Here is a 21098-nt window from a genome sequence, read left to right as displayed (position 1 = left end):
CTACGAGAAAGATCTTCCTTAACCATCACAGCCAGATTACCTCCCCAATCATAATCACCGCACGCCGTTTTATCATCAAGCGAAAGGTGTTAATTTACATACTAGTTTACGAGTTCGTCAACCCCAGTAGGAGTAACGAGAGCAGGCACTTTCCTGGTTTTGATAGTTGCTTTGCAAAACATTTGCTGACTATTAGGCACCTGCTGTAAACAAATATATCTGTATTCCTTTACGTCTTATAGATGGAATGAATGAAAGAATGCATTTGTGGCCGCGCGGGTGGATGGGTGGGTGAACAAACGTAAAACATAGCGTGTAACAGACACTGGCATTCACAGAGCCCCTGCGCTGCTCTGGGCGCCAGGTACCAAACTGAGCCACCCCACGTGGCCGGCTCGGTGCCACGTGACCGGCTCTGCCAAACGCGCGGGAGTCCGCCACTGTCCCACGATGCACCGCGCTGTTACCGCTCGGGAGGGAACGACAGTCCTGATTTCCGGCCTCCAATCGGTCGCAGAGGTCAGTTGCCCTAACGACCAGCTAGCCCCTCCCAACCCCCCCCTCCAACGTCTGAATTACGTCACTTCTCCCCACGCCCGTCTTGATAATTGACGCGCCTGCGCAGAATGAAAGCCAACGAGCGCCGCCTCCTTCCGCGCAAGCGTCGCGGCCGGGGGCGGGGCCGGGTAGCGCTGCGGTGCGCAGGCGCAGCCGTCGGCGGGTCGGCGTTCGGCCGCCAGTGAGGTGAGTGGGGGGGTGTTCGGTGCTGAGCCAGACGGGCTTAGGGTCCGCGGCTTGGAGCTCCCGGGGCTCAAAGGCCCGTAAAGAGAGCTGGGGCTGGGGCTGGGGTGGCCGCGGTCCGCTGGGTGCTGTGAGTGGGCGGCGCGAAGGGGAAACTGAGGCAGGGCGGCGTCGGGCAGGCCCTCGCCAGTCCTGGTCCGCCTCACCCGGACCCGAGGCCCGGCAAGTGCTGGTTCGAGGTGAAACTGCAAGTGAAAGTGCCCCGCAAGCAACGAAGGTGTCTTCTGCCCGGAAATACGGTCCCTTTGAATCAGGTATCCCGTTAGTGGGGCTCCGGTCGGTGTCCTGTCCCAGCGCCGCCACTCTCCACCTGGCTGACCTGGCCAGCCTCTTGGGTTCCCGGAGCCTCATTTTCCCCCTCTGTAAAACGGGTGTAGTCACGGTCCTTGTCTGATGTTTGTGGGTGGGGGCGGTGGCCCTTGGGAAGATTGAAGCCCCAGGGACCGGCGCAAAGCGAGAGCTCAGTGGGGTCAGCAGGTGTTAGGGGCTTCTGTATATTGACCTAAAGGCGGGAAGAGTCAGCCCCACCACCTCTCGCTGGCTGTGTGAGCTTGAGGAAGTCGCTTGCCTCTCCGAGCAGCGCTTTCCTTCTAGCATAGGGGCCGTAGGAGAATGCGCTTCTTAGGGTCACTCTGAGGTTAAGTAAACAGAACGTTCTGTGACCAGGCTCCTGCTGCTTGTTAAGAGCATGCTGGAGAACCGCTAGGTTTCTTATTAGGTGTCAGAAAACGTGTGCGCAGCCCGCAGCCCTCAGGCTGCAGGATCTTCCCGTGCCCTTTAGTTTTCCATCTCTGATTATTCTGTCTGCTTTTCCTCTCCCCAGACCGGTGGTTCTGTCACCCTGGGGGACACAGGGCGGTGTCTGGGGGACATTTGTTGTCACGACTGGGTGTGATCTTGGCGCCGAGTGGGTGGGGCCAGGGTGATGCTCAACACCCTGCGGTGCCTAGGACGGTCCATGAACGGTCCACAGTGTCCTCAGTGCAGAAGTTAAGCCCTGCTCCAGACCAGTGAGTCTTCGCCAGCATGAGCTGTGTACATGGGGTTGGTGAGATGAACCCCAAGACATCCTGTGCACGTTTGGTGGGGAGAGGAAAGCGCACTTGGAGTGGAGGCTCTGGAGTCAGACTGCTGGGTTCAAAAGTCTGGGTTTGTGTCTTAGCTGGGTGACCTTGAGTGGCACCCCCATCTTTCTAGTGTCCGTGTTTTTTTTTTTCTGTAAAATGGCGACGGGGTAGACAAGCCAAGGTCCCAGCAAACTGTGATTGGGGGGGCCAGACGCAGCTGCAGCTTGTTTTCCTGAACGAAGCCACGCCTCCATCACAGACCCCTTAACCGTGGCTGCTGATGCACAAGAGGAAAGTTGAGTGGTTGCCACAGAAACCCTGTGGCCCGGGAAGCTTACTTGGGCCCTTTTCAGAACACGATCACCTATCCCCTCCATAAGCCATTGTGTGAACTGCACTGAGCTCGGGCCTGGAAGGTGCTCAACACTCCAAGGATTTTGCCTGAGGCTTGTAATTTGGTCTTATTGGAAGGGTGAGCCAGCTCCAAAGATAGGGTTATAAGCTCCGCCTCAGATGGAGAGCTGTGGTCTTAACTTGGACCCTACATTTTTATTTTATTTTTTTTGCCAAGAGCCAGCACTGGCCCCTGTGGGAAATACTCGGGAAGAGGGTTGAAGGAATAAAGGGAATTTTAGTAGGGAGGCAAGACCCAAGGTTTGTTGTCTCTTCTGCTCTTCCCAAAGAACTTGGTCAGGTGGCTCTGAATCTGACAGGGATCTAACATTTTCCCGAGACTGTATGGATCAAACACTGCTCAGCGCTGGGGTTCAAAGGGAAGGTGTCTGTCCAGTGGCTCATAGTCGGGGCAAGGGCAGGGGACAGATGACAGACCAAGGAGTTTCAAAGCCCACTAAGCCCATGATAAGACTGCTACTTGGACTTTGCCAAAAAAGAGGGCGTCTAGCTCTGAGGCAGCAACCTTGCGGCTCGGTATTGAAGGGAGTTAGAGTTTCCAGACGGGTTGGAGCAGTTGTGTTTGAGTGGAGCCCCTGAGGGTTTGGCAGAGGGCCTCACGCGCACACGCGTGACATCTCGGGGGGCTTTTGACGGTTTTAAAGCGTACAGGGCATTCTGGTGGCATTTTAGAAGAACACAGGGCTGCGGCGAGGGTCGTGGGCTCAAGCCTTGAGACGGCCCTGCTCGGACACTGGAGGTGTGCTAGGTTGAGACACAGGAGTAGAGCACTGACTTTGCACACTGCTGTCTGTGAGCAGGGCTCTGGCTTCAGGATGGAGGCGGAAAGCCCTCGGCAGTGGCAGCGGGCGGTTCAGCTCCCGAGGTGGGGGGAGGCCTCACTTTTTATTTTTTTTAACGCTTGTTTATTTTTGAGAGACGGAGCATGAGCGGGGGAGGGGCAGAGAGAGAGGGAGACACAGACGAAGAGGCTCCAGGCTCTGAGCTGTCGGCACGGAGCCCGACGTGACCCTCGAACCCTTGAACCCTCTAACCGCGAGATCGTGACCTGAGCTGAAGTTGCGCACTTGACTGACTGAGCCACCCAGGCGCACCAAGGGCTTGCTCATTTTAGCGAGGCATGCCGTTTTTTCCCCTTTCTCCAGTTCTAGGCTCGGAAATAAAAGGAACAGAGGCTGATTTTTTCGTTGTTTAATGATGAAATGAAAAGGTGGACTGAGAGCCAGAAGGATTGTGAGGACCACCAGCGGGGCTGGCCCCAGGACCCTGCCACACCCTAGGGCTCTGTCCATCCACCCTTACCAGGCTCACCCGAACTGGGCCCTCCGTGGTGCTTCCTGAGAGCTCATAAAGCACTCACTGTTCGGAGAGCGGGCTGCTTTTGAGAATTTTGTCCAGTGGCCAAAACCCTACAAGTCGTGATTGTTCCGGGTGCCTGGTGGGAGTCGAGGGAAAGTGTTTTGCTGGGCCTCACTTTGTGGCGAGCAGAAGGCTCGCTCGTCCCAAAACCCCTGCGTGGAAGTGAGATTTGCAGACTGTCTCGCAGAGAAGCGACAGTTCCGTGGACCACCTGTGTCAGAGGCCCTGTGGGTCCTTGTCGCACCTTGGGGAAGCAGTCCTCGAGAGCGGACCCATGCTCCCTCTGCTGCAGGCCTGAAACCCAAAATGTTGCGCAAGCAGGTTTTCAGAAAGTGGGCAGCAAAGTCATTTGGCCAGAAAAGTCTGACTTGTACTGACTTAGAGTCTTCCAGTGACTTTCACTGGGGGGTTTGGCCATGTCTGGGGACATCTGTGGTGGTTACCACTGTGGAAGGAGGTGCTCCTGGCATCGAGGGGGATGGGGCCAGGGATGCTACTGAACCCCCACCGTGTTCAGGACATCCCCACGGAGAGCGACCTGCTCCTAAGGTCAGCAGTGCTGAGCGGGAGAGACCCTGCATTGATTATTTGGGAAAATACTGAGTCTAGTCCCTGCCCACACTAGACACCAGAGTAAGTCCCCAGGGGTCAGAGGGTAGAAACCAGGGCCGCCCTGGTGCCTGTGGGTCACCCTCCCTCCCTCCGCTGTTTGTGCGTATTTCTATATGTGCAGCATCCCAGGACCTCAGTAGTCAGATGCTTACAGAACACAGAGACTCCTGGGGGTGTCCCTTGGGGGGTGATTCTGCCCCCCGCCTCGGGGTACCCTGGACAGAGACCAGGGATGCTGTTAAACTCTGCAGTGAACAGGACATCCCCCCGCCACACACACATACGCACACACACACACACACACACAGCAAAGAATGATCTTACCCCGGATAGCAATAGTGGAGAAAACCCGAGTTAGGTCTTTTTTTTTTTTTCCACATTTATTTTTTGAGAGAGCACAAGTTGGGGAGGGGCAGAGAGTGGGGACAGGATCTGAAGCAGATTCTGTGCTGACAGCACACTCAGGAACCACAAGATCAGGACCTGAGCCAGTCGTATGCTCAACCGACTGAGCCACCCACACGCCCCGTAGGTCAGAAGTTCTTGGAACAGCTGTTAAGGACATCTCCGTTACCCCATCTCATAGGAGAGGAAAGTGAGGGTATCGGCTGGGACAAAGCGGTCCTTAGCTTAGGAGTGGGGAAAGTGACCTGAAACTGGCATGGGGCAGAAATGGCTGAGCCTGAGGCTGACTCCAGGCCCTTGTCCTCCCAGGCCCAGGGCAGGCTCCAGGGGGCGCTCTGACCTCTTGACGGTGAATCCCTTTGGAGGGGCCACCATTTGGGAGAAGATCAAGCGACAGACCAGGTGAAGCCCAGGAAGCAGGCAGTGAGAGCTTATCCTGGGGAGATCAGGCCAGAGTGCCTCAAATCCAGTGGGGACAAGGGATCCTCACGTGCAAACGCCCTGAGGTTCCAAGGGCCAGGGGCACAGAAAGGAGGGTGACTTGGTCTTTTAGTTTTTTGAACCCTTGCCTCCATGAGCCTTGATAGTCTCATACACAGCACCCCCCGCCCCCAGCTTCACCACTTGGTCCGGGGGGGCAGACTTCTGCTAAAGACCGGATTTCCTTCCTCAGTCTACTCTTTTTGTGTGTGTGATAAACTTATTTTTGAGGGAGAGAGCTTGAACGGGGGAGGGGCGGAGAGAGAGAGGAGGACAGAAGCTCCAAAGCAGGGTCTGAGCTGACAGCAGCAGCCCCGACACGAACCGCGAGATCATGCCCTGAGCCAAAGTCAGATGCTCCACCGACTGAGCCGCCCAGGCGCCCCTATCTTTCAGCTATTGTAAATAATGCTGTCAAAACAAATACCTAAAATGAAAACATTTTGACGTTTTTGGCAGTGTGTGTCTGTTCTTTTTAGATCTGGCGGTCAGCAGACTGGTTTGCTCTCTGTGCCCTCTTAGCTGGGGAGCGTGACTCCCCTTTTGAGGCTTCCCCCGAGATGAGTGGGTGGTGGTGGTTGATCTCTGTGGGTCCCTCTGTGTCTCCTAAGGTCTTCAGGGCCGGGACTGGCTGGCTGTCCTATAGGCTCTGGCGGCCCATCCTGATCCCAGACCTTGCAGTTCTGGGGAGGCTCTTCAGCCAAAGGCACTTGCTGGGTAAAGGGTCACTGTGTCCAGAAATGGGAGCGGGTGGGGAGGAGGGGGGCACTCATTACCAGCTTTAACTTTAATTCCCTCGCCAGTTTTATGCAACAAGTGTTTTAAGTTTTTTCCTTACTTAAAATTGAGATGTAACCCGTATACCTTAAAACAGCGGATTTCGGTAGATTCACACTGCTGTGGAACCATCAGCTTTTTCTAAGTCCAGAACGTTCCACCTCAAAAAGAAACTGTGTCCCCATAAGCCATCCCTCCCCAGCCCCCACGAACCCCCTTCCTGTCTATGGATGCGCCTGTTCTGGACGTTTCACACACGTGGAGTCACATCCTTGTGGCCTCTCGTGTCTGGTTCCCCTGCCTTTACGAACGAAGCAGCTGTTGATGGACGTAGGTTCCCGTGAACCGGAGACAGGTCTCTGAGGCCAGCCAGCGCCAGGGGTCTTGACAGAGCTTGCCCCGACCAGCCGTCTGCATATTCACATCATCTGAGTCTGATGTCAGCCAGTTTGTAGAGCCTGGGGCCTAATGACTGACTCTTCCTGGTTCTGCGGGGCACAGAGGCATTTTGGGGAAACCAAGGTGCTTCGTGCTGCGGGTTCTGGCTGCACGGGTGGACTTGAGCCGTCTTGGGCCGGCTGCTCCTTGTGGACCCCCAGCCCCCACCTGGTGCCCTTCTCAGTGGGAGCGACCGTGGAGGTCATGGTCCAGAGGGAAGGAGATGGTGTTACGTACAGTGCTTGGCCCATCATAGGCCTCCAGGTGGCGGACCCCTCCCACCAGATCGTTCCACACCAAGCTCTCCCCTGGGCACTGCTTATGCTGGAGCCAGAGAGCTCTCCCATCACGGGGACATCCTCGGTGCCAGGGAGCTAAACAGCATCCCAGGTCCTCACCACTCAACACTGGGAGCACCCCGTTGTGATGGCCACCGATTTCCCCAAACCTGGTCCACAGTCCCTGGGGCAGGGTCACTCCTGGCCTGGGAATCCAGCACATCGTGGAGGGACCAAGAAAAGGCTCTCTGGCTGCCAGGAAAGGGACCGGGGCCTCTGGGCCCTCCCCCAACCCCATCCCATCCCCCCACTGCTCCCTGCCCCCCACAACACTTGTCCGACCCCCTCCTATCCCTCGGGGGTGTCAGGACTTGGAGAACCGTCAGTTTGTTTTCTCAGCCTGAATGGAAAGGCAGGTGGGACTGTGGTCTGCCTTGTGCTTAGCGCAAAACCCGGGGTTCATAGACCTGCAGGAGTAGTGCTGGCAGTCTGGCCCTCCACACCCCCGTGTGCCACTCAGTCTGTGAAAGGGTGCTGATGGTTAAGGCCACGTCACTTTCTTTACAGTAAGGAGGCAGGGTTGCCTGGGGGGCTTGGTTGTTCCAGCGTCCTGCTCTTGATTTTGGCTCAGGTCTTCATCTCATGGAATCGAGCTCCGAGTTGGGCTCTGTGCTCACAGCATGGAACCTGCTTGGGATCCTCTCTTTCTCTGTCTGTCTCTGTCTCTCTCAAAAAATAAGCAAACCTGAAAAAAAACTTAGAACAAGGAGGCAGGAGGCTGGAGCAGTCCTCTGCCCCTGAAAGCCCCAGCATCTCATCCGTGAAATGGGGGTCGTAACCATTTGCCCTCACTTGTCATTCAGATTAAATTGTCTCGTGTGCCTGAAGCGGCTTCCGCAGGGCCAGGCCTGGCGAGCCAGGGCCCAGCAGTCCAGGGGCGTAGAGCACCAGGCACCCCAGGCACAGGGGGGAGGGGCACTGCCCGCATGCCCTCTGCTTCGGTCCACAGATCCCGAGAACCCCTGGGCGTTGTCTCTTCCTGTCACAAGATGGATAACAAGAAGCGCCTGGCCTACGCCATTATCCGGTTCCTGCATGACCAGCTGCGGCACGGGGGGCTCTCGTCCGACGCCCAGGAGAGCTTGGAAGGTACGTGCGGGCCGCTGCCCTCCCTCCTTCCCGCCGTGCAGACCCTAGTCTCCCGCAGGTATTCTCGCCACTACCCATCTTTCATCGAGGTGCGGTTCTAGAACGTTCTCCACCACTACCGCATGTGTGTGACTCCAGTGATCAGAGAAAGGCTGTCTTGAAAGAGGGGGTAGGGCACCCACGGTGCCTGGAAGCCACGTGGGGCTGAGGGTGGGGAGGCCATCTGACCCCCAAAGTCACAAAGTCGGGATTGTGTTCAGAAGAAAACACCTCTGTTCTCCCTCACAGTTGCGATCCAGTGCCTGGAGACTGCTTTTGGGGTGACCGTGGAGGACAGCGACCTTGCTCTCCCTCAGACTCTTCCGGAAATATTTGAAGCAGCCGCCGCGGGCAGGGTGAGCCTCTGGGCTTCCCAGAACAACAGTAACAAGTGCCGGTGCCAGGCCTGTGGGCAGGGCAGATGGGGGCGCGGCCCGGCCACCTGGCCCAAGGCGTCTCCCTCGGAGCTCAGCTGCCCTCTCAGGCGGCCTGAGCAGGAGGGCGGCCAGAGGTGCGGGGCTGGGAGGAGGAAGACGCCAGGGCCGCCCGTTTGACAGCTCATCCCTGCCTTGGACCCAGGAGGCGCCCCAGGACCTGAGGAGCCCTGAGCGAACTCCGCCTTCAGAGGAGGACTCGGCGGAGGCAGAGCGCCTCAAAACCGAAGGTGAGAGACAAGGCGGGCCGGTCCCCAGGGTGTGGCAGCCGGGGGGCTTGCTGTCACGCAGCACCACGGCACATGGGCTTGGGGGCCGGGGGCCGCAGAACGCGCGGATGTGAGGATGTGCACAGGGTGGAGCCCCCGACGCGGCTGGTGGGGGCGTAAGCGGGCCGTCGCCGTGGAAGGCGTTCTGACAGTATGCGGTCACCCGATGGCGTGGTGTGTGGCCCGGCCTCTCCCCTCCCGGGCAGAGCCGTGGGCCCAGGAGAAATGCAGGCGCGTATCCACAGCAGCAAAAAGGGAGAACAGCCCATATGTCCACAGACCAGTAAAAGGGATAAACAAAACGTGACACATCCATAGTCAGGAACATCACTCAGCCGCCAGCAGGAGTGAGGCGCCCACACCCGCCGCCCGGCAGATGGACCCTGAACACACGACGCTCAGGGAGGGAACCAGGCACGAGAGGCCACACGGGGTGTGAGTCCACGTGTGTGAAACGTCCAGAACAGGCTCATCCGTGGACAGGAGGGGGGTTTGTGGGTGCTGGGGGAGGAGAGCGGGCTATGGCTGATGGGGACGGAGCTTTCTTTAGGGGAGAGGGAATGTTCTGGAAGTGACTACAGTGATGGACAACTGAATATTTTAAAAACCATCGAGCTGCACACTTTGAAAATGTGAGTTTTATGTTATGTGAGTTACATCTCGTTAAACTTGGCTGTTTCTGAGGGGAGAAGCAGAAGTGAGGGTGTCGGAGACGTCTCCAGATGTCACAAGCAGCGACGGTTGTCCTCACTGGGTGCTGGCTTGGGCCACGAGCCCCGAGATGCCGGACGCAGCCGCCCCCTTCTCCCCTGCCACCGCCCTGAGCGACTGAGCACTGCGTCCCGCCCGAGGCTCTCCTCACGCCTTCCCACAGACGCCTGGGAGAGCGGAGCCCGCGTGTCAGAGCCCTCGGGTCTCGTGTGAACAGCGGGGGTCACCAGTTTTCCTTTGTTTTTAGGAAACGAGCAGATGAAAGTAGAAAACTTTGAAGCTGCCGTGCACTTCTACGGGAAAGCCATCGAGCTGAACCCCGCCAACGCCGTCTATTTCTGTAACAGGTACCAGGCGGGGCTCACGCGGGGCGGGGACTCACGTGGGGCCTGGGCAGGCAGGTCGCGTGTCCCCAGGAGACCAGGAGAGGTGTCCAAACAGTCCCCTAGGGGTTGTGACGCCGCAGCCCCTGAGAAGCAGTCAGTGGCAGGTGGCCAGGAATGTGTCAGTAAGCGTTGACAGCGGCCTTAAAATTAGGGAGCATCATCCTCCACGCGGGTGTTGCGACGAGAAATAAACTAACGCTTGGGTGGCGTTTCGTTCCTGTGTTCACATCAGCATCGTCGCCAACTGTGAAGAGTTGCATCTGGCTTGTACTTTAGTTAAATTGTTTAATGTTTAGTGATTTTGAGAGAGAGAGAGAGAGAGACAAAACGTATGCGGTGGGGGGGGGGGGGGGGGGGGCAGAGAGAGAGAATCCCGAGCAGGTTCCGTGCTGTCAGCGCAGCCAACCGTGAGATCGTGGCCTGGGGCGAAACCAGGAGTAGGACGCTTCACCGACTGAGCCCCCCAGGCGCCCCTGGCTCGTGCTTCTGAAGGGAACGCCGTATCACCCCAGCCTCCCAGTAGGGACTTTCTTGCTCACGAGTGGTTCTTGGTGACGAGGGGGACTGGATGGGACGTGGGACAGAATCGCACGTTCGTGTGAAAGGCACAGGAACCAGCGGAGAACAGAGACCGGAGGGGGCACCAGACGTCATCCACGTGGTCTCCAGGGCGAAACTGCTTTCGCTTTAATGTCTTTCTCTTTTTGGGGCGATCACACAAACGGGTGGACAGAAAAGGTAGGCGCGTCGTACAGAGTCCTGTACCCCGCTTCTGCCAGCGCAGCCGCCCCGTGCTTTCTAGCTGATGTCTTTCTGTACTTCAGAAACTGGGGGAAGCGTGAAGGGGAATATTAAAAAATGCCCAGTGAGAAAAACTATCAAATGCGGCAAGTCGAGAGCGTGGACAGGGGTCTCGTGGCGGATCAGTTATTTTCTAGTAGGTTCTCCCTGACGCAGAACAGGCGCCAGCCCTCCAACAGTGGCGCCGCCCCGTGCGGGGCAGGGTTGGGCCGATCCGTTCTGCCTCCTTCAGCCTCGGTTTCCCCGGGAGGCTGCCGCAGCCCCGGCACCGCTGCTCCGCAGGCGGAAGCCTCGGCAGCCCCGCGTCCGCCCCGCCTGACAGACGGGGAAGCTGAGGCCCCTCTGTGGCAGCGAGCCAGGCACACGACCCCTGACCTGCGCTTTGTCTCCCCAGAGCGGCGGCCTACAGCAAACTGGGGAACTACGCAGGGGCCGTGCAGGACTGTGAGCGAGCCATCTGCATAGACCCGTCCTACAGCAAAGCCTACGGCCGGATGGGGTGAGTGCGCCCGTACGGTGTGTGGTGTCTGTCTTCCCAGACCCCTCCCCTGCATCCCGCGCTTCCTCCTCTTCCCATCACCCCTGCAGTTCGCTTCGGTCCTGACTCTGCCCAGACCAAGTGCCACACCCCACAGGGTCAGGACTCGGCCCCACTCACGTCTGGGCCTTCCAGAATTCTGATCCGCCCGCTGTCTGGGCTCCTGCCACTCTCGCTCTCGTGCCTCCGTGGTTTGCGAGAGCAGGTCACGGGACTCAGGAGCGCACCCGTGCTTCCTGCTTGATCGAGGGACACGGGTGAACAGCCAGACGAAGAGGTCCAGAGGTCCACAGGGCAGGGTGCAGGGGATCCCCCTGGAGTGGGGTGGCCTCCCTCGCAACATGTGGTTACCTTCACCAGCGGGGACCTTCTCCAGATCTCATTGTTGAAGAGTTTTATAGCCTCTCCAGCCTTCTCCCTCCTAGAAGTTTGGGGGCCATGAGATTCCCCCCAACTCAGATCTGAAATTTGGTCTTCCTGGTCACCAGCCCCACCCTGAGTCACATCATTGGCATAAACTCAGATGGGGTTCAAGGGGCTCGTTACAAAGAACAGGAGACGCCTATGACTTAGGAAGTTTAGGGTTTTAAGAGCTCTGTGCCAGGAACAGAGGCCACATCTGGCCACCCCGCCCTCTGGTCCCCTGCTTCGGGCCTTCAAGCTCTTTGTGAGGGTCCCTCTGGGGCACCAGCCTTTGTGCCTTGGAATTTTCATACGCCTGTACTCTCGGCCCCCGTGGCCCTCGCATGCCATTCCCACCGGACGCTGGCCACAGCGACACTGGAGCGGTTTGGGGTGTCGGGCAGCCTCCCAGGCCCTCCCCCACGTCGCGGTGCCTCTCCCCCAGCCTCGCGCTCTCCAGTTTGAACAAGCACACCGAGGCAGTGGCCTATTACAAGAAGGCCTTGGAGCTGGACCCTGACAACGAGACCTACAAGTCGAACCTCAAGATAGCGGAGCTGAAGTTGAGGGAGACGCCAAGTCCCGTGAGTGGCCCCGGGGAAGAGAGGGCCCTGGCGGGCAGGCCAGGTAGACACTCAGGGCTGGCGGCTTAATCCAGTCCGGCAGGAGACAAAGACACAGAATTGCCTGTCACAAAGGAAAGAGTTTATCCCCACAGGCCCTGGAAACGGGAGGCAGGGCCACACACAGGAGCTCCAGGGTCGGCCAGGAGGCCAGTGCCCCTGTGGTGGTTTCCGGGGGAGGAGCAGGGAGGCAGGGGATGCAGGCTTAGGATCAGCTAGGCGAGCAATTCCAGCAGAGTCCGGGGTATGGGGGCCAGCCCTGGTGGCCGAATGCCGGGCCCTGGGGAATGGCTGACTGGCTCGTGCACTAAAGGTGGCCCGCGTGTGACTGTTCACTCTCTCTGGGAATTGCTCACCCTGAGGGGCCGTCCTCCAGGGTTCATGGGGGCCCAAGACATCAGAACGCTAGAACATGAAGGACGGCGCTCTTGTAAACTGTTCATAACTGGTTTGTGCCTTTCACGAAGCGCTCTCTGGCCTCGAGGCCTGGCTACTTGGTTGGTGGGATGTCTGAGCCGTATGCCTCTTAGAATTTGGACAGGCCCCGCGTGGGGTGTTGTGTCTCAGTTGTTGGTTCCTGGGGGCGGGGCCGGCCACCGTGGTCCTGTGACCGCTCACCAGGGCTTTTCTCCCCACAGACAGGAGGTGTCGGCAGCTTTGACATTGCTGGCCTGCTGAACAACCCAAGTTTCATGAGCATGGTAAGCCGCACTCCCCCCTCTCTCCTGGGTTCCGGTTCCTCTGGGGGCCATGACCTGGGCGCTGGGGGCTGAGCAGCATCCCCGGCTCCACCCCTTGATGCCAGGAGCCCCCCAGCGTCACAGGCACAGACGTCCCCAGACACCACCCTTGTCGCTAGGGCAGCATCGCCCCCAGTGAGACCCCCTCAGTATGGAGCACAAAGGACAGACTGGGTCCTGCCTCTCACGGTCGCATGACCCAGGAAAACAGCATCCCTCTCTCCAGCTCGGTTTCCACCTCACACTGCGGAGACCCTGGTAGCCACACAGCTGCACCTGCTCCTCGGAGGAGGAGACACCGAGGAGCCCGGGATGCCACCAAGGTGGAGGTCCCACCTTTCCATGCCAGAGACTTGAGTCCCGAAGCACCTGTTCTGTGCAGCACTGTCCTTTGAAGGCAGGCACCCGCCTGTGTCCTTGGGGCTGGTCCCACACATGCAAGTTCTTTCACAGTGGCCACAGGGCCCAGGGTTTCCAAGTGTCCAGAAGAGGGAAATCCTGCGCCTTCCGGCCGTCAGAAGCATCCCCATTACAGCAGGAGGCAGCCAGCCAGGCATGGCAATGGGCCAGGCATCACTTTGTATTTTTGTTGGCACACGGCCACACCCGTGCAGGGACGGCGACATGGCTGTCTGGTTGGGGCAGGGATGGGCCCATAAGGCCAAGAACCTTGACTCCGGCCCTTCACAGAATTTAGCCAGCCCTCCTGAGCCACGTCACGAAGACCCCGCTTTAGCTGCCCACTCAGCCGCGTCCTGAAGTCGGTCCTAGGGAGAGAACCCTCAGTAGGAGTTAAGTTTAAATGCAGGCATGCAGGGTAGTGATAGTAACCGAGGAAACAAAAGAGGCCAACTGTGCTGACAGATCCGTTGGCCGGAAAAACGGATCTGGATACATCTACACAGCAAAGAGTAAGCAGCCAGTAGGAGATGACGAGGTGCCTGGGAGTCTCTTTAAAGACAAGTCTTACGCGGGATGGAAGCACGTCAGGAAGGCCAAGCGCCCTTGGGAAGCGTGTGCGTAGGAGCCCCTGGGCACCTGCTGTGTCTGATCATGTGTTCCTTTCTGCAGGCGTCAAACCTGATGAACAACCCCCAAGTTCAGCAGCTGTAAGTGACAACCGTGTGCCTTTGACCTTCTTGTGGTTACATTTTCCATTGTGACAAGACACACGTGACTTAAAACCTGCCTGTTGTAACTGTTTCAAGGTTTACAACACAGAGGCATTAAGCATTTTCAACGTGTTGTACAGCCATCACCGCTGATTAATTTCAGGACATTCCATTATCCCAAAAAGAGTCCTTGTCCCCATTATAGGCATTTTAACCACCCCCCCCCCCGCAGTCCCTGGCCCCCACAAACCCCCTTCCCATCCGTGGACGAGCCTGTTACGGATGTTTCACACACGTGGACTCACACCCCGTGTGGCCTCTCGTGTCTGGTTCCCTCCCTGAGCGTCGTGTGTGAGCGCCGGTGTTCAGTTCTTCTGGGCCAACGCCCAGGAGTAGACTTGCTGTGTCGTGTGGTGATTCTGTGTCACTTAAGAATTGCCGGACTGTGGTTAAACCTTAAAGCAAAATTTCTGAAGGCAGCACTGCTAACATTGGGGCAGTCACTCGGGGAGGGGGGGGGTGTGTGTGTGTACCAGGTGCCGTGGGGGCTAAACAGCACGCCTGGTCAGCCCCTACCCCTCACTGCCAGGAGCCCCCCAGTCGTGAGGACCACTGTCTTTAAGCCAGAAACAAGTGTTCCCGAGTGAGCCGGTGGCGTTCACAGCAGCTGCTCTCAGAGGACGGGCTGTCAGAGGACGGGTGGGCTGGGCAGCTCTGGGCCCCCGAGGGGCCGCCAGGTGGCGGCAGAGAGCAGCTGGAGGAGGAGGAGCAGGACCCAGCCGGAACGGGGAGGCCAGGCTGTCTGTGTACATCGTGGGCTCTCTCCTTGCAGCATGTCCGGGATGATTTCGGGCGGCCACAACCCCCTGGGGACTCCTGGCACCAGCCCCTCACAGAATGACCTGGCCAGTCTCATCCAGGCGTGAGTAGATGTGCCTGGTGGGACTCTGGGGTGGTGGGGGCCCGCCCTCGAGAATAAAAGCGCAAATGCTGTGTCCCTGGGTGCTCGATAAGACCCCGCTACTGGGACCCAGTGAGTAGCCGCACTGCCTGTGGGGGCACGCACCTAGGAAGTGGCCGGGAGGGTGCCCCGGGGCCACCAGCTGAGCCCGGGCACGCCCCTCCTGCAGCGGCCAGCAGTTCGCCCAGCAGATGCAGCAGCAGAATCCAGAGTTGATAGAACAGCTCCGAAGTCAGATCCGAAGTCGGACCCCCAGTGCCAGCAACGATGACCAGCAGGAGTGATGGCCCACGTGAGTCCACTGTGGCCGTGAGGGGTGAGAGCCTTTGTTTGACAACCCGGGTGCACAAGGTTGGGGGTGGTGTCTGGGGCCATCGGGCCCCTCTCCGAGGTGTTTCTGCCCGAATCCTGTCTCTCCCTTCCCAGTTCCCTTCTGTGGGTGGGTTTTATACAGAGAGGGGCTGAAAGCCCACCACTCCCGGGCAGGGCTGCTGCCCGAGGGCCTGCAGGGAGTGGGCGGCCACCACGATGGCCAGGGAGGTCTCCAGGGGTGGGATGACAGGCCACCCTGGCCCCTTGCTTCCCGTGCTCCCCTGAGCTTGTGTGCATGTGTGTCTGTGGTGAGTGGATGTTAATGAGGGACAGCTGGAAAACAAATGGGTTGTCCTGGAGGGCTCCTGGCCACCTTGGCTGGCTCCGGGGCCACCCTAGGGGCCCTTGGCCTCAACCTGTGTCCACTAGCCTTGCCTCCTGGAATAGTGGGCTTCTGCCCAGGGGCCTGGGCATTTCTATCATCCCATTTCTCCTTTAACCGTGATTTTTCTATTAAAAATTTTGAAGGACGGGGGCACCTGGCTGGCTCAGTCGCAGAGTGTGCAACTCTTAATCTCAGGGTCGGGAGCTCCAGCCCCGTGCTGGGTGTAAAAGTTATTAAAAAAATAAAAAAACAGTTTTAAGGATTTTAAAAGACAAAAATATTAAGAAGCAGGAATAACAACTTTGATCTCTCCGCCCACGACACCTAACGTTAGTTATTTGGGCACTTTTTTCCAGTTTTTTTGGGTTTTTTTTTTTTTAGCACTCTTAAAAAATAGAACGAAACATAGTTAAGATCAATTTTGCATTTGTTGTATGTCGTAAGCTCATCTGCACAACACCTCTGCCAATGTTTCCCTATCTGTGGCCTCAGAACCTACAGCGCAGTTCTGTGTCTGTGCTGACGTGGTGCTGCCTCCCCCCACCCCATTGAACATGGCCGTGGGGCCACGGAACCACAGAGATTTAGGCTGAAGCGTCACAGGGCTGGTGCCGCCTGGGCCGTAGCCGTCCCCATCCCCACGCCCGAAGTCTGGCCTCCACCGTGCCCACCACACCCTGACTGGGCCCTCGTGTCCTCTCCCCACAGCCCTCCCAGCATCGCCAGCTCCTTCCCACCGACTGGAAGCCTTCTCGCATTTTGCCGTCTTCTCCCCTTGGACTGCCCAAGAGAGAAAAAGAAAAAGAAATTGGACCTGCATGTTAAGATGGATTTTTATTATTTTTATTTTGCCCTTCATCCTTCCTTCCCTGTTTGTAGTCTCCCATGGCCCCCAGACCCCTCTCGAAACAGAGCCAGCAAGCTGTGAATGCAGACCAGCTCCCAGAAAACCCAGTCACTAAAGTATTTTTTAGACTGTTCCAGGGCGGGGGTCGTTCTCGAGCCCCTGTCCAGGAAGCAGCCAGTTTTATGTCAAGCCACGTCAGGGACACCCGTGGCTCTCAGAGCCCCGTTTTGCAGCCCCCGCGGTCTGTCTTCAGAGGCCTCCGCAGCCCGGTGAGAAGACACTTCTGAGTCGACCTTGGCCTCCCCAGCCGCGCCCTGCTCGGATGAGCTCACTGCCAGCCGCGGTCTGGGCGCCAGTGTCTGCCCTGCCCCTCGGACTGCGGGTTTTCACGTGAGGAGCTCTTCAGATGCATTTTCCTCGATGACAATTTCCGTTGCCTCGCGCCCCAGCAGGAGCAGGGGTGGGACCGTCCTGGGGCGCACAGGACCAGGTACCGGGACTTCCAGTCGAGCATTTTGATGGACACGCATCTCATCTCCTCTGACCCTTTCATCCCAGTACTCGTGGCCGACAGACCCCAGGGGGCAGATCATGACCTTCCAGCCCGTCCCCAGCTGGGTGTCCCAGCCCCACTGCCCTTCTGCCCACAGGTGACCCTGCTGGCCGACATGTCTAGGTTCTTGGCAGGTTCTGTCCTGTTCAGGGCTGGGGGCTGGCGGGGGGCCCTGGTGCCACCAGAGCTGCTTCCAGGGTGGGCAACCTGCCCAGGACACAAGGCCACCTCAGACATCCCCATGGCCTCTGCTGGGGGCGGTGGGTGGGGGTTGGGGGGCAGGTCCACTGGCCCCGCTGTACCAGCAGCGACGTGGACAACTGGATCTTTCGAGGTTCCCTGGTGTTGTCGGCTGTCTGCGAGCAGACCCAGTACCGTGTGTGTCGTAGGTAACTAGTAGGAAGACGGGCCACTGCCAGCCACCGCGGTCCGTCCCGCGTCTGGCAAGATGGGTCCTAACTCTTGAGTGCTAGCCATGGTGACAAGCATAACGTGTGGGGAATAAATAGACATCGTGACCTCTGCTCAGCTCTGCATTGACCTCTGGCGCCACCCTTACCCTCTTGCCCCCAGTTTCTAGAAGCCCCCAGCCTGGAGTGCCTACCTCTGGCACATGCTGGGTGTGAATCTTGTCAATGCCTGGTGTGACCAAGCTGGAAGCAGTTTCTGTGTCCGAGATCACAGACGATTCCAGAAACTGAATCTCTGGGCTGGTTCTGTATTTTCTCTCCCTTGTTTTCATCTCCCATAACCCTCCCCTGAGGGGCCAGCCTGGACTCCTGGCCTCTCAAGAACAGGGAGACTATTCCATGTTCCTTCTCTAGTGTGTTCTGAGAGTCCACCCATTCTCCCTTGGGTAACCCCCGGGGCCTCCCTTTATATCTGCTGCAAGCAAGGGAAGTTGTCCCTCCAGCAGCTCGTCCTGGCCCCCACCCCAGTGCTCTGTGTCAGCAGGGACTTCCTGGGGACCCCACTCTACAGGCGACCTGCTCCATCCATGGGTGGAGAGACCCAGTTTCCAGGTTTGCGGCTGCCCTGGGGAGCACCCCTCTCGTGAGCACGAGGTTAGCACGCATCTCCGAGGGCACGTGAGGCTCCTCTGGGCTCGCCCGGGCGGCCCTGCCCTGGGGATACCGGTCTGCGTCAGGATGGCTGTGGCCGTGGCACCCACACTCCTGGTATGGAGCAGGTGGGGGCAGGGGATGCTGCTTCGCCAGCCCCCATCGGTCTGGCCTTCACGTGGGCAGCCCAAGTGGTGCTGATGCATCTGTTTGGAGAACCCTGCTCTGAGAAGCACTGGCTGGCACGTGAATACCAGCCATACGTTCTGGAAACATCTACATATGTCTTTGGTCTTCCCACATAATCTCATTTCTTCTGTCTTGCGTGTCCGTCCCTGAGCGGCCCCACACCCAGCCTAAGTGTTCAGGAAAGCTCCAGAAACTTTGTGTTGGAACCGCTGGCAGAGTGGGGTGAGGGGGAGAAAAGGAGCAGCTGTCAACATCTCCTCCCAGAAGCTGGCAGCTTCTCCGTGCGCCTTGACAAGAAGTGTGTCACGTTGATTCCTGCCCGATCCCACACGAAGTAGAAATAGGATCTTTCTGAACATTGCTGTCAGAGGTGCATTGAGGGGGAGAAAAAAACGGCAATTAAGCACAGAGTTAGCATAAGTCGTGACTTGGAGAAAGCTCCCGGGAGTGGATGGAGCTTTGGGATGCAGGGCAGCAGCAGATGGAAACGGGGGTCTGTTCCCGTCCCTGCACCCCCAGGCTCCTGGGCGCCGGGCTGCAAGCCCACCCAGCTTCCGTCCCGGGACGCTGAGGGGTCCCCTGCGGTCAGTGCTTCCCCTAGGGGACCGGGCCGTGTCTGGGGATGTGGCAGGGGTGGGGCCAGGGATGTCAACCAGCCCCCCGCCGTGCCCGGCACACCCCCAGAGGACAACCGTCGGCATTGCCGGCACCTGGTGGGCCCTACGTAAACTTGTCCTGAACGGTTGGCCCCCACGAAACCAGTCTGTTTGCTGGCTCTAGAGGGCTCCTGTAAGTCTGCAGTACAAACTGTGCGCGCCAACCTGGGTGACTTGAAAACCCCAAACTGAGCTGGCTTTCCCAGCACCCCTCCACCTCTCCTTTTTGAAAAGCAATGATTTCAAAGGGACTCTCGTGGGTGAGACGCTCGGGCCACCAGGTGGCGCACCGGCACCGCGGCCTCCCGCGTGCCTCCATCCCAGGGCTGGCGCGCGGCCTCTGGACAGAAAGAACGAGGCTACGTCCATTTCTGAAACCACCTGGGCGGGAGGCTAGAAACTGCCATGGCCCTGGGGGTCAGAGCTGTGCTTTCAGACCTGGTTCCCTTTCAGGATTGTAAATTCTCATAGCCACGGACTTCCTGCTGGGCGCTGTGCCATGACAAGACTGCCGTCCTGGGGTGCCTGGTACCATATAGGGTGGGAGATAGATCCCTTCTGTGCCCAGGTCGGAGAATGGAAGCACAGATTCTGCTCGGCTCGTGGCTGTCGGAAGCTCTTTGTGAGGTCAGGTAGATGTGGGGGTCCACTCCTCTCTCCCTCCTTACCAGGCTGCTCTTTTCCTCACAGCGTAACACATGCACATAAGTGCACACATCATGAGCAAACAGCCCGATGAATTTTCATGCAGGGAGCATGCCCTTGTCATCGGCACCAGGGCCAAGAACAGAACCCAGCCATCTCCCCTCATATCCCCCAAGGGTAACGCTGCCTTAGTGTTGATTGCCATGGGTTAGTGTGGCCTGTTTTTGAATGTGTGTAAAATGGAACTTTTTTTAAAGGCAAAATTACAAAGATCATAGAAGAAAATTTAGAATATGACTTGAGGTGGGCAGATTTTCTTAGAGCATAACGTTATGATAGTTAATTTTTTAATGTTTATTTTTGAGGCGTTGGGTGGGGAAGGAGCAGAGAGGGAGACACAAAATCCGAAGCAGTTTCCAGGCTCTGAGCTGTCAGCACAGAGCCTGACATGGGACTCAAACTCATGAATGGTGAGATCATGACCTGAGCAGAAGTGAAACACTTAATTGAGCCACGCAGGTGCCCCCATAATTTTATGTATCCGCCTGGGCAGGCAATGATACAACAGCCCAGCTTCCCAGTCCCTCAAATACAGCAACTTCTTATCTATGTTTATACCAACTGTCCTCTGCTGCCCTACATTCCACACACACACCCACAGTGGACTTGGTTAATTCGCACACAAAACTCTTTCTCTTCAGGGCTTCTTTTTTTTTTTTTTTTTTTTTTAAGAGAGAGAGAGAGCGCAAGTGGGGGAGGGGCAGAGAGAGAGGGAGACACAGAATCTGAAGCAGGTTCCGGGCTCTGAGCTGTCAGCACAGAACCCAACGCGGGGCTTGAACCCGTGAACTGTGAGATCACGACCTGAGCTGAAGTCAGATGGTTAACCGACTGAACCACCCAGGCCCCCCTCTTCAGGGCATTTAGTACAGTCGGTAGTTTTTTCCTTTACGTATGTGCATTACCTAGTTACCTTCTGCCTAACAAACTACCCCCCCAACTTAGTGGCTTTGAAACAGCAACATTTGTTATCCCATAGTTTTTGTGGATTAGGAATCCAGGTGCAGCTTAGATGGGGCCTCAGCTTCAGGGTCTCTCAAAGTCTATAATCAAGGTGCCCACTGAGCAGCAGTCGTCGGAAGGCATGGCTGAGACAGGACCCCCTTCCATGATCATTCATGATGTTGGCAGGATCCAGTAATTTAACAGGCTCTTGCACTGAAGGTCTGCTGACTGTTGGCTGGCGGTCATCCTCAGCCCCTTGCAGTGCGGGCCTCTCCAGCACCTCAGCTTGCTTCGTCAAGGCATACAAGCTGAAAAGGCAATGGAGTTGTGCTAGGAGGACAGAAGTCGGTGTTTTGTAACCCAGTCAGGGAAATGACATCCCATTCCTCTGCCATATTCTTTTTGTTCGAATCAAGTCCCCAGGGGCAGCCCAGAGTCAAGGAGGGAATCGCACAAAGGCATGGGTACTAGGATGTCGAGATCATGTGGAACCATCTTAGAAATCTGTCCATCGTGGTGTGCTATTAATTCATTTATATTTGTCTCTCTCACTAGACTGTGAACTGTGAGGACCTAGGGTTCGTTTTATACTCCATTAATGAAAATTTGGCGGGGGGGGCTCCTGGGTGGCTCAGGTGAGCATCTGACT

The 21098-nt window shown here is 57.5% G+C and overlaps 1 protein-coding gene across 4 annotated transcripts; it reads left to right on the top strand.

Annotated features, from left to right (window-relative positions):
• Positions 1-617: 617 nt before the first annotated feature.
• On the top strand, positions 618-17411 carry SGTA (small glutamine rich tetratricopeptide repeat co-chaperone alpha). 4 transcript variants are annotated; one of them, XM_043586080.1, is made up of 12 exons: positions 618-744; positions 7641-7780; positions 8069-8175; positions 8399-8483; positions 9481-9580; positions 10815-10919; positions 11806-11944; positions 12622-12684; positions 13795-13832; positions 14668-14757; positions 14966-15088; positions 16202-17411. In XM_043586080.1, exons 2-11 carry the CDS (start codon positions 7681-7683, stop codon positions 15078-15080), a joined length of 942 nt encoding a protein of 313 aa, XP_043442015.1. In that variant the 5' UTR covers positions 618-744; positions 7641-7680; the 3' UTR covers positions 15081-15088; positions 16202-17411. The 4 variants fall into 4 exon arrangements, with proteins under 4 accessions (XP_043442015.1, XP_043442013.1, XP_043442014.1 ...); XM_043586078.1 differs by having other exon boundaries at positions 14966-15112; XM_043586079.1 differs by having other exon boundaries at positions 725-1055; positions 14966-15112.
• The last annotated feature ends 3687 nt before the right edge of the window (positions 17412-21098 follow it).

This window comes from Prionailurus bengalensis, chromosome A2, assembly GCF_016509475.1.
Source record: "Prionailurus bengalensis isolate Pbe53 chromosome A2, Fcat_Pben_1.1_paternal_pri, whole genome shotgun sequence".
NCBI lineage: Eukaryota > Metazoa > Chordata > Mammalia > Carnivora > Felidae > Prionailurus > Prionailurus bengalensis.
Note: the sequence above shows the minus strand (reverse complement) of the source record. Positions and strands in the feature narration are given on the sequence as shown.